The 11,486-nt window shown below is 48.2% G+C and overlaps 2 protein-coding genes and 1 pseudogene across 2 annotated transcripts; 1 reads left to right on the top strand and 2 right to left on the bottom strand.

Annotated features, from left to right (window-relative positions):
* Positions 1–1,644: 1,644 nt before the first annotated feature.
* On the bottom strand, positions 1,645–3,019 carry LOC125518366 (putative serpin-Z5; annotated as a pseudogene).
* Positions 3,020–5,709: 2,690 nt separating this feature from the next.
* PNSB3 (NDH-dependent cyclic electron flow 1) lies at positions 5,710–7,383 on the bottom strand. The gene is made up of 6 exons (XM_048687669.2): positions 7,019–7,383; positions 6,818–6,928; positions 6,673–6,729; positions 6,476–6,538; positions 6,287–6,349; positions 5,710–6,116 (listed from the first exon to the last, which is right to left on the bottom strand). The coding sequence occupies exons 1-6, from the start codon at positions 7,259–7,261 to the stop codon at positions 6,066–6,068; spliced, it is 588 nt and encodes a 195-aa protein (XP_048543626.1). The 5' UTR covers positions 7,262–7,383; the 3' UTR covers positions 5,710–6,065.
* A 2,002-nt stretch (positions 7,384–9,385) lies between these two features.
* On the top strand, positions 9,386–10,247 carry LOC125520599 (uncharacterized). Its single transcript, XM_048685553.2, has one exon. It carries the CDS (start codon positions 9,601–9,603, stop codon positions 10,084–10,086), a length of 486 nt encoding a protein of 161 aa, XP_048541510.1. The 5' UTR covers positions 9,386–9,600; the 3' UTR covers positions 10,087–10,247.
* Positions 10,248–11,486: the final 1,239 nt, after the last annotated feature.

Genomic DNA, 11,486 nt, shown 5'->3' on the forward strand with positions numbered 1-11,486 from the left:
AAGAGGGAAACCCCTCCTTTCCCTACAACTCGGCCCGGAAAGAGGAGGCGGCGACCAAGGGAGGTCATCGACGGCGGTGCCCAGGTGAGATCTCCTCCTACTCGTCCTCCTACATCGGCATGGGATCCCCGCCGCCGCATCTCCTTCCCCAACTCTCTTGGATCTCCATCATCTCTGTTGCGAGATCTCGCCTTTGCCATGACCGCCATGGCATGGAGCTTCCTGTCTGCCACCGCTCTGCCTCCCTTAACCCTTCTCAGGCGCCCCCACTGCCATCGGATCACTTACTCCTCCATCCTTTCCCCATCGAACCACCATCTCCTCCACCCCTTCCCCACCAAACTACTTTCTCCACTTTTAAGACCCCCCCCCCCCCCCCCTTATCTTCTTTATCTTCCCCTCCTCACAGAACCACCTCCTCTCTTCCCCTTTCACAGCTACTCCAATAGTCCATTATGTTTGGCAGATTTTTGCTAACCCTTCTTGTTTCTTGTTGCAGATTTGGTTGAAGATTGGATCACTGTGGGGCTGATTTAAGGTGAGAACAAATTCTGGGTTATGTGACATGATGGTGAACCATGAATGCTTTTTTTGTCAACTGATATGGTAAAATACTATTGTTTTGTAGTGCCCATCCACAGATTCAATGATGCATATTTTTTCTTGTGAAGTGAGATGATGAGTCTTGCACTATGTGATATGGTGATTGTTGTTGTGTGTTGTTAATGTATAGATTGGATGAATGCATGATTTTTCTTGTGTAGCGTGATGGTGAATAAAAGTTGTCAAGTTCCTAATAAATGTTTGTTTTTATGCAACAAATACGATTCCGTACTAAAATCTCAGTAAGATTCTGTGAGTTAATTCACTAAACATTAAAACAATCAAATTCGTATTCATGTCTATTACAGTTTTCTTGCTGAATTGGAATTGAACCCAATTCAATATGGAGGCCTCCAATTCTTCCATTTTCAAATTTTACAGATTCAAGAACGAGAGCCAACATTTTGGCAAAACGTTGATTAATTTTTGTTTCGCCAGATTTCTGGCAAAACATTCATGCCGATTTTTTCCGGTGATTTTTAAACTTTTTAAGTCATTATCCTCTTCTCTTTGGTGAGCTCAGATGTTATCATATTTTAAAATTGGATAAGCATGTATGTCAAATATCATGTTCTCAAATGTTGGCTAGAAGACCCACTGTTTGGTTTAGGTACTAATGAAGTAGCAAGGAGGTGTCCAATATCAATCAATAGTTTCTGGCATTTTCTGTACTAAGGCAATATTTTACAGGGATTCCATGGCTCCTAGTCGTCGTCAGGCCTCCCGTACTGCACCATCATCCTGTTTGGTTGATGGCTTCGTTAATTCAAAGTCGGGCTAGGTTTGAGCTCTTCTCGGACTCGGCCAGTGCATGTTCTTTAAAAAATCAAGTGAGCAACACAAAATATGCGATAAGGGTTTTTGTTTTCCTACATGTGGACCAAGCTAGCTACATAGACCACGGTATTAACTTAACTTTGTATATGGAAACGAAATGGTAATTGTAGCGCACCTAATTACAAATTCATAATACTTGCTAATAGATATTACTAAATCCTGACTTCCTGAGTCTGCGAAGGCCATGGTCGATCGTGAGTATCATCACTCACTTGACGGGTCAAGGACGTGCCCTGCGAACATGATTGCACCCGACGCCTCCTCCATCACAAAGAAGGCAAACGGATGATCAGCGACAAAGTCCACACACGGCGGCGGGTAGCCCGACGGACATCCAAACATGAGGGCCGCCGTGACAGCGGCCGCCTCGGTGCCTTCCTCGTTCACCTCGATGACAGACTTGTGCAACACTTCCTCCAGCGCCAGGGGCCTGCCGGCGCCCTCCGCCATGTCCGTGAAGTCGGCCTTCCCCGGGTCGAAAGCGTCCTTGAGTCCCAAGTCCTGGAGAACGCCGGCCAACTCGGTATGGAACGCGAGCTTGAACTTGGGTAGACGGAAGTCGCCGACCAAGACGGTGCTCGTCGGCAAGTGCTCGCGCAGAAAGTCAGGGTCGGCCGCTATCCTGTCGGACAGCTGCGACAGCCCCGTCGCGGTCGTCGGGGAGGAAGATGCACATCGAGTAGCGTGCCGGCGACGGCAGGCCTCTCTGGTAACGAAGCTGGAGCACCTTGAAGCCGTCGTGGCACGCGATACGCTGCTTGCCCCAGCCTCGCATGAAGGGCACGTCGATGGTGCTGCTGTCACGGCGGTGGAACTTGTCCTCCTTGGTGTCTTCCTCGTCGAACGGCTTGTCCCACTTGCCCTTGAAGTAGATGGCGTTGGCGACGACGAGGTCGGTCTGGTTGGACAGTGTCTCTGGATCAACGATTGAGAGGATGAGCTTGTTCGTCGACGCCGCCACCCATGCGTTGATCTGCTCCCCAGCTTCCTTCGGCTTCACAACCACATATTCATGTACGCACACATTAATTGATGTTATCGATCGATCTGTGCATGTGTGCCCTAAAAACCCAACATAGATCGATCATGTACGTACGGCAAAACGAGAGATGAGATTGAGACCGACCTTCTCGTGGAAGTCCACGGCGCAAGTCTGCGCCTTGTAGGACTTGACGGCGGCGTCGGCGTAGCCGGGCTTGAGGGGCCTCGTCTTGTCGTGCCACACGGCGAACGCGGAGCTGACGTGCGGTCCGCCGGCCCATGACTGGTCGGCGAGGGCCTGCTCCGCCAGCGCGCGGACTGACCCGGCGAGGTCGTCCCGGGAACGCGCGCCGAGGACACCGAGCATCTCCGCCAGGGTGTGCTCGCGGGCGCCGGCGGCCACCAGCGATAGCGCGGCGTAGATGGACAACGGCGAGAAGACGAGGTTCTTGTTCCTCCTGCCAGCGTCGTCGGCGAGGCGCTTGTTGAGGGCGAGAGCGAGCGGCTGCAGGCCGGAACCGGAGCTCGCGGCGTCCGTCAAGATCCATCGCCGTAGTTTGGGATAGAGGCGGACCGTGCGCGGCTTCAGGAACTGCATCTTGCTTGGCAGGGTTTTGGCGACGTCTACACATGGACATGGTCATCTGTCTATTTATGAATTTATTTATCTTTATTTACGACCACCTCATCCCCCAACATTTTTTTCCCAACCAAACCCCATCTTCCGTTTCTGATTTCCTTTTTCTTCGTTGGTCTTTTTCTAACGCAATCCAATCGACCGATCCATATCCAATGCCTCCCACCACCTTCCTTCTTCGAATCAGAAGGGAGCACAAATTATGAACGGAATCATAATTCTCCTTATCTTTGCCTACACATTCCCTTCCATCCCTTTCTCCCAGTCAAAAGCAATAAAAAATGGACCTTGATAAGTGACACACATCATGTAGGGGCACATAGCAACTCCAAACGTTTTTTATGGTAAGTTTAGTTACGCGAGGATTGCAACTTTAGTTGACAAGCATGGCAACTTCGTACTTCAGTTTAATTTTTTGATAGAAATTTGCTGTGTGTCACTGAAATTTACCATCCTTGCATGATTGCATTGCCATTGATGTCTTGTATCAGGCATGGTTGAGCAGGGACTTCATGATTTTGGCCCAGCTTTTGTTTGATGTGTAAACTAAAAATGATTGTTGACTCTGACCATTAGTTCAATGTTTATTTTTATTTTCTGTTTACGCTTGCTGGATATATGAATAATTCATTTATGAGTGCCGACAAACCATGAGTCAGTGACACTTGAAGATATGGGGGTGACAAAAATGTGTTGACCCTCTCTAGGTGATAGTTCTAATGTTGACCAACATTACAGAATGACTTCAGTTCCAATAGTTTGCACTTGATTGTTTACGGTTGTGTCTGTTGGATGTTGGCATAGGGCCATACATATACTTGATCTGGTTGTTCGTTCACAAGTGTCTGTAGCAATGGTGGCCGAATACAACACATCATTAGGTTCTCGCATGAAGAGGGTCAATCTTGCTAGAGAACACCGACGGTGCAAGAGAATTGAACCGATGGATGCGACAAATTCTCATCGACGCCATCATGGTGATATCACCAATGTTGATCAACTCCCCCGTATAAGGTATAACTCCCTTTTGAGTGCACGACACCCAACAACACTCAAGTCTCCGCTTGAACTTGTTTACAGCCCTTTGTTGCCTTTGTACATCATGCCGCTACCTCTACAAGCGTGCGTCAACATGGCTGCAAGTGCACACGCCAAGTTCATGAAGACGATGCACAAAGATACAAGACTCACCATCGAGCGACAAGTTCAATGCCATGCCGACAAGGTAAGCCTCACCAAGAATCCTATGGTCTTAACCCTGGTGATCTCGTGCGGGTTCATCCTCGCAATGATCGCATCCTGAAAGAGCGCAAGTCCAAGTTACTTCCATGAGTCGATCCTCCCTTCAAGGTCATCCAAAGTATCAATGATAATGCTTACAAAATTGGCATTCCATTGGACAGGTACTTGGTCAGTGACACCTTCAACATCACAAACCTCGCTACTTTTCATGCTGATGAGGATCTTGACCCTTCCCCAGGGGAGCTCCAAGTGAACTTCCTTACTAGTCGAGCTTCCTATACATTCATGTGGTACATGGCTACTACCTCAATGCAAACCTTGTGCATTCTCGCGTAAGCAAGTACTCCCTCTGTTCCAAATTAAAATACACTTAGATATATCCATACCTGCGACAAGTAATTCAGAACGGAGGGAGTAGAAGAAGGGGCTCAAAGAAGAAGCAACGAACATCACCAAGGAGGTTATTTTGTTGGATACTACAAAGTCGGGCAGTCCGACCTGGGGATCCAACCCAACGCCAACTTACGTACCCAAATGCTCTCTAGATGATGTTGGATGTTCCAACATCAATATAATACCAACGTGCAGTTCCACACATCGGACAGTCGACATGACATTCGGCCCCATGTCTAACTTAAACAGAGCCCTTTGGACCTTGTCAACCTGCCTGCGGCCTGCGCGCGGTGAAATTGGCCTATCATTCCCCATGTACATGTCTCTTCGTGGCTTGACGATATAAGTTGTATCCCTCCTCAAATCTAGGGCAAGCTAAGTTTAAACTAAATCCTGAGAGATCTTTGCTCAATTTATCTCCTCTTAGTAGGATCAAGACCTCCTAACCGGATAAGAATCCCCATGGATATCAAAACCTCTTCTTCTTGGCGGTTGAAGACCTCTTCTTCTTAGAAGTTGGGGAAGACTATCTCTCAAGACCTCCACTCCCTTGTTGAATTTGGGGATGAACTAACACTTTGTTGTCTTATTTCTCTTGTTTGTTGTTTGATCTAACTGTTCCTCTTGTATTGACTTGTGTTATGGGAGATTTGGTTGTGGACTTTGTCTTTGAGTGCTACGCGCTTGTGTTTCGCTTACGATTTCTCCATGTTCATCCTAGAATGCACCTTCAGTTGTGAAGATCCGGCTACCCATATGGTTTGCCCCGTATCACCGCGCCAAACAGATAGTGGTGAAAATTGTGCCAGTGGACGTTGACTCTTTTTTTTTTGCGAAATAATTCTTGTATTACTCAATCAGGGAATACAATCATGTTTGGCAACGTCCAGAACAACCTTGGACGATGACTCGATGAGATAGTATGTGTGTAGTGTGCAGTCGCGAGATAGTTGTGAAAATCAGGGAATAGTTGTGAAAATTGTGCCGGTGGACAATGACTCGATGAGATATGTGTGTAGTGTAGTCATGATGACGATTTTTTTGTGGACTCGGTGAGAGAGGGTGCCGAGGTGATGCACAGTATTATACAATAGGTGATCGCGCGCCTAGGATGAGAAAACTGAACCGATTGTTAAATATTTGAGCATTGGAGCACTTTGGATTATTTTGTACTACGTATTGGAAGTGCGCCTTTGCTTCTAGTTCTACGGGACGCCTTCGCATGTCTCTGTGTCGGCCTTTACATATAGTCCTCGTTGAGGCTTCAAACAGACAGCCTCTAGTTCTTCTTCTCCTGACCAAGTGTTGCTCCTGTCTAATTCTTCCAGGGTCATGAGGTCTACTGGATGATCATCATAATGTTATACTCCAATCACTTCTCCCACTTGTGTACCTTCCACTCTGGTAGCTGCTGTATGACCATCTGCGCAGAGCAAAGAATCAATCAAAATAAGTCCGTGCTGTTAGCCTGTTAATGCCGTCAAACCCGAGAACCAAAACGCAATGAAACAACGCGACGGACGATCGTCTTGCGTGTTTGGAATGTCCAGAAAACAGAATGCAAGTCTATATATTTCCAACAATGATACCAACCTGTCCTGTTGAATCTGGGTTGCCAACCGTGGCCTGGCACGCCAGCCTCCATGACTTGGGTTTCTGAAGATCAACGTTCAGAGTTTTAGCACAAAATTGCACTGTAATTACTATTGTTCCTTTTTTTCATAAACGCATTGGATACTTAGTGGAAATTATGAATGGACTGAGAGAGAGCTGTGCACACACCCTTTTAAGCTTTTCCTTTTCTACTTCGTTCTTTGGAGAAAGCATTTCGCCGCCTTCAACTACCTGAAAAAATGTCAAGGGTGAATAATATTTTCAGAGATTTCCAAGTTGGGGTTTAATAGAAAAAGGATGTTTGTTTCTAGAGATGCTAGATTTGCTTATAGCGATTTCCACACTAACTCTGAGAATTCGGTTACCTCCACGATGCAGGTCCCGCACTCGCCGCCCCCCGAGCAGTTGAGCAGCAATTTATCCTGCAGCAGCAGCAGCATCAACGGCATCAGCACTGAGCACCAAGATGAAGGAAGGAGAGATCGCAGGCGGGGCGGGGGCGGCACTCACGTAAGGCCCGTAGAGGTCGATATAACCTTCGAGCATGATGTCCCTAAGCTTCTGCCCGCCGCACGCCGTCCGGTAGTGCACGTCCGGCGTCCCGTCCGGCAGCAACCGAGGCTGCAATCGCATGCAGCATCATCGCCGGCCAACGAAAGGAAAAAAAAACCCAGAGCAAATGACCGATCGAGAAACAAGAGAAGGACTCACGCTGACGAACGCAAAGTCGACGGACGGCGGCTCCACCGCCATCTCAGAGTCGGCGGGGGCAGGCTCGGCGCCCGTCTCGACGGCGCGGACGGCGCGGAGCCTCCTCCCGCCCCTCCTCCCGTGCTGATGCTGCTGGGGCAGGTGGACAGCGCGGTGCTGCTTCTCGTTGCTGCTGCTGCAGGAAGGAGCTGGATGGGCGGAGGAGGTGCCGAGCAGGCTGATGAACTGCAGTGTCGCCGCCATTGCCGCAGCTTGCGAGCTGCACGGTCGTCAAGGTTTTTGAATCTTATCCTGGGCTCCTGCTACATTCGTTTCGGTTTTGTGTCGTGCGGCCGGCTTTGTGTTATCAAAATCTTATCTGCTGCTAGCACTGACTCTGAGGAACCTGTGGCCGCTGAGGTGCCAGTTACGATGCTAGAGGACTTTTTTTTGAGGGGTCGATGCTGGAGGAAATGTGCGCTCCGCTGGGAACGCCAAGTAGGCCGGCACGGCCCAGCCCATGCTTAAACGTGCGTTTGTACAGGCCGGCCCGCGGCATGTTTATATTTAGCTCCAATGGCCGCATACTTTTCCGGCCGGCTGGGTTATTTTTGGTCTTTTCGGCCTACTTCTTGTATAGGGGGTATGTTACGCGTTGGCCGGCAGATCTTTTGAAAGGCAGGTGGTGTTGCAGAACCCTTTTGCAACAGAGACCTTGTTGCAGAAACATTTGAACAAAGATTGTGTTGTAGAATTTTGTTTTTCGTCTTCACATTTTTTACAACACGTGTGTTGTTGCCAAAGAACTTTTTCAATAGGAATGATGTTGGGAAAAAATCCTCGTGAGGATTGGTATTGGGGACCAAAGATTGTGTTGCAAAAGAAAAGTTGGTCTTCACTTTTTTGCAACTTGGGTGTTGTTGCGGAAGGACTTTTGCAACAAAAGTAATGCTGCAAAAAACAAATTCCTCGTGAGGTTTGGGATTGGGGATGAAGCGGTGATGAATGTATAAGGATGCCAGTCCTCCGGGATGTTTTTGAGGAACGTGCTACGCGTCAGCCGGTGTATCTTTTTAAAAGATCACGCGGGTACGGAGCCGTCAGATCTGACATGACCTCATGCTCGAGCATCCTTTTCACTTTTGCAACAGGAGTCATGTTGCGAGAATCATTTTGCAACACATGTCTTGTTTCGGAAAACATTTGTAACAAAGGTTATGTTGCAGTTTTTTTTCTGCAACAAAGGTCTTGTTGTAGAATTTTTTTGCAACACAGGTCTTGTTTTTTTTTTGCAACAGAGGTATTATTGCATATTTGTTTTTATAACATTGGACTTGTTGCATAAAGGTCACGACATGGCGCAGCAGATGGGATCACGTGGCTGGTTGCGGCTAGCAAAAACGGATATGAACGTGTGCAGCTGAATCAGATGGAATCCAACGGCTGCATGGGCGACGGAATCGCTGCGCGTGATCGGTCGGCTGAACAGAATGATTTCCCATTACATAAACATTTTTTACATTACATAAACATTTTTTGAAAGTGTCAGGTGGTACATTTATTTTAAAACATGCGAACATTTTTCAAATCCCACGAAATTGTTTTGAATGCTATCAACATTTTTTCAAATACGCTAACAATTTTTTTACACAGCTTTCACTTTTCTCAAATTCGTGTTTTTTTAATTGATAAAGTAATTTTACAGCCGCTCCCCTTGTTTCTTCCTCTATTTGGACCTCCAACTCAAAGTGAACTGTTTTTCGTTTCAGTCACTTTTTTTGCGAGGGTTCAGTCACTTTTTCTTTCGAGCAATTTTAACATGGTCCCACTACTTAATGAAATCAACGGCTTGGATGTATTATATACTCTCACCTCTCATATGAAAAGAGGAGGAGGAGATAGGAGGGATCATCTTAAAATTTGCCTTTTTTTTCTTAATCAAAGAGTAAACCACTTGTTGAACCCAGCTAACCAAAGTTACTCACCCAAATTAGGATTTCAGGTGACTGACTGTTCGCCCTTCCGAAGAACAACTACCCGACGAAACCACTAGCGATCGACCGAGCTCAGATAGTGGGCGCCAGTCACGTAGTACTAGTTCGGGCGGGACGAGGTTCCATGCCCAAGGATGACTCTGTCGGTCGGCGCATCCCACCGGCGACCGCCAGGCCCTCCAACTCGCGGCTCACGTCGATGAACCGCGGCCACTTTACTCCACCGTCTTGGGCTCTTGGCCTCTTGTGCAAGTGCAGGTGTCACGCGCTTGTTCCAACATGGCCGTGGCTGGTTACCTAGTACTCCACGTCCTCGCCAACCCAAAGAAGAGCTGGACGTCGCCTCCCTTTGCATCCATGTACGTACGTCCGGCCGGATCCGGCAGCGCACGAAACTTGCACGCGAGGAGCGAGAAAAGTCTCGCTCGCACGGCCGCCCGGGTTCCCTCCCTCATTCGCCTTTAAGTACGCGCCGGCGCCGGCCGGGACGAAGGGAGTGGAGCCGAGCACGCACGCACGCACGTACGCCACTCCAGCTGGCTGCCTCGTCCGTCGTCCGTCGTACGTCTCCCCCGCCCGCGGCCGTGCGCGGTGCGCCCAGCAGCGGGGATGTGCGCCGCGGGCGAGCGCTGCGAGCTGTGCGGCGCGGGGGCGGACGTGCACTGCCGGGCCGACGCGGCGTTCCTCTGCTGGCCGTGCGACGCCGAGGTGCACGGCGCCAACACCCTCGCGTCCCGCCACCGCCGCACGCGCGTCTCGCAGTCCAGGGGCGTCGTTCGCGTGCGCTGCGAGGTGGCGCTCGAGGGCTGGGCCCGGCGGATGGGCCTCGAGGAGGGGGCGGCGCACCGGTGTGCCGAGGCGGCCGCGCGCGTGATCCGGACCGAGGTCGCCGTGGCGGCGCCGCGCATGCCGCTGCTCGTCGCGATGGCGGCCGCGCTGTGGTGGGAGGTGGCGGCTCACGGCGTCCACGAGCCTGAGGACGCGCTCCAGCGCTTGGAGGCCAGTGCGCACGTGCCGGCAAGGCTGCTTGTGGCGGTGGCAGCGGCGATCGGGCGCGCGCGCGCCAGGAAGAGGACGGCCGCAGTGAACGCCTAGGAGGGGCCAGGTCGAATGCCCGTGTACCCAGCAATGACGGGCCTGCGGCCTTTTAGATATATGGGTAATTAAAAAATATCATCATGAAAAATAATCGACAAGTCATATATCTTATGAGCGTATGAGCATGAGCTAACTTCCTTGATAGTAATTTCTCATAAGAAAACTCCTTGATAGTATCAATCGATAGCTAGGGGGTGGCCAGGGTGGTCCATGGACCACCCTGGAAATCCCCCATAGCTTTTGTGTATAGTGTAGTAAAAAAAATTCTTTTAAAATAAACATAATTTGTGTATATATTTTTATTACCAAACCACCCTGGCAAATTGGGCTGGCTACGCCACTGGTATCAATGTACTTTTTTCGTTTTTTTAGTCTGTATATAAAGTTGGACTGTGCTAACTTCTTGCCGGCAGGAATTTTGCAACAGATCCGCATGCTATCTTCCGATCGTTCTGAAATATGGAACAAATCCGTACGAGTGCATGTGCGATGCCTCCACATTATTTCACTTTCTCATGCATGTGGATAACATTCTCTCTTGATTAGAGTAACTAATTACATGCATGCAGTAAAAGACAAAATTGATGATGTCACCAAAGATTCTTCCCAATGAGAAAATTCAAAATGTTTTGTAGCTCAAGCCGTCGTTTCGATTGAAAAACTGTTTTCGCATAAAAGATTTGTAGCGACGAGATCTTCGAAACTAGATCTCATGTTGATGTGTTTCGACGACTTCTTTTTCTCATAAAAAGTTACCACGTGTTCTACACAAGTTATCATGCCTGTGGTGCATAAGTTATTATATTGTTTACATAGAAATTATTGGGGCATAAAAAAATTCCTCCAACCTTCTCTTCACAAGCACATGCATGCATGCATTAGATAGAAAAAACGAATGTCATCCTAGTTCTTCCCTGGTTGAAACTTCAAAATGTTTTATAGCTCAAAACTGTTAGTCCGATCGAAAAATTGTTTTCACATAAAAATTTCATCTCTACAAGACCTTTGAAACTAGATCTCATATTGATATGTTCTGCTAACTTTTTTCCCTACAAATAGTTACCATGTCTGGGTTAAGTAAGTTATCAGGTCTAATGTGTGTCTATTATCATGATATTTACCCATGAGTTACCATGGTACATTTTCAACATTTTTTTCTATGACAAAGTTATCGCGGTGTTTGTGCGTGAGTTAACATGCCTGTAGTCCGTATATTTCCATGCTATTTATGCATAAATTATCGAGGGTGTATTTTCAAACAACTTCCACCCCGGGGGTCAAAGTTATCACACTGTTTGTACATGAGTTATCAAGTCTATGATGTGTATATTATCGTGATATTTATATGAAAGTTATCGGGGGTATGTTTTCAAACAACTTCATCCCCTCCAACCACC

Source organism: Triticum urartu, chromosome 7A (genome assembly GCF_056163025.1).
Source record: "Triticum urartu cultivar PI428250 chromosome 7A, HENAU_Tu73, whole genome shotgun sequence".
Lineage (NCBI taxonomy): Eukaryota > Viridiplantae > Streptophyta > Magnoliopsida > Poales > Poaceae > Triticum > Triticum urartu.

What these genes read in the sequence shown, in the direction of transcription:
- PNSB3 (XM_048687669.2), bottom strand. Translation starts at nt 7,261, where the DNA reads ATGGCGGCGACACTGCAGTTCATCAGCCTGCTCGGCACCTCCTCCGCC. An exon ending in TCGACTTTGCGTTCGTCAGC is followed by an intron (nt 6,929 to 7,018) that starts GTGAGTCCTTCT and finishes ATGCGATTGCAG; the next exon opens with CCTCGGTTGCTGCCGGACGG. An exon ending in GCGGGACCTGCATCGTGGAG is followed by an intron (nt 6,539 to 6,672) that starts GTAACCGAATTC and finishes ACATTTTTTCAG; the next exon opens with GTAGTTGAAGGCGGCGAAAT.
- LOC125520599 (XM_048685553.2), top strand. Translation starts at nt 9,601, where the DNA reads ATGTGCGCCGCGGGCGAGCGCTGCGAGCTGTGCGGCGCGGGGGCGGAC.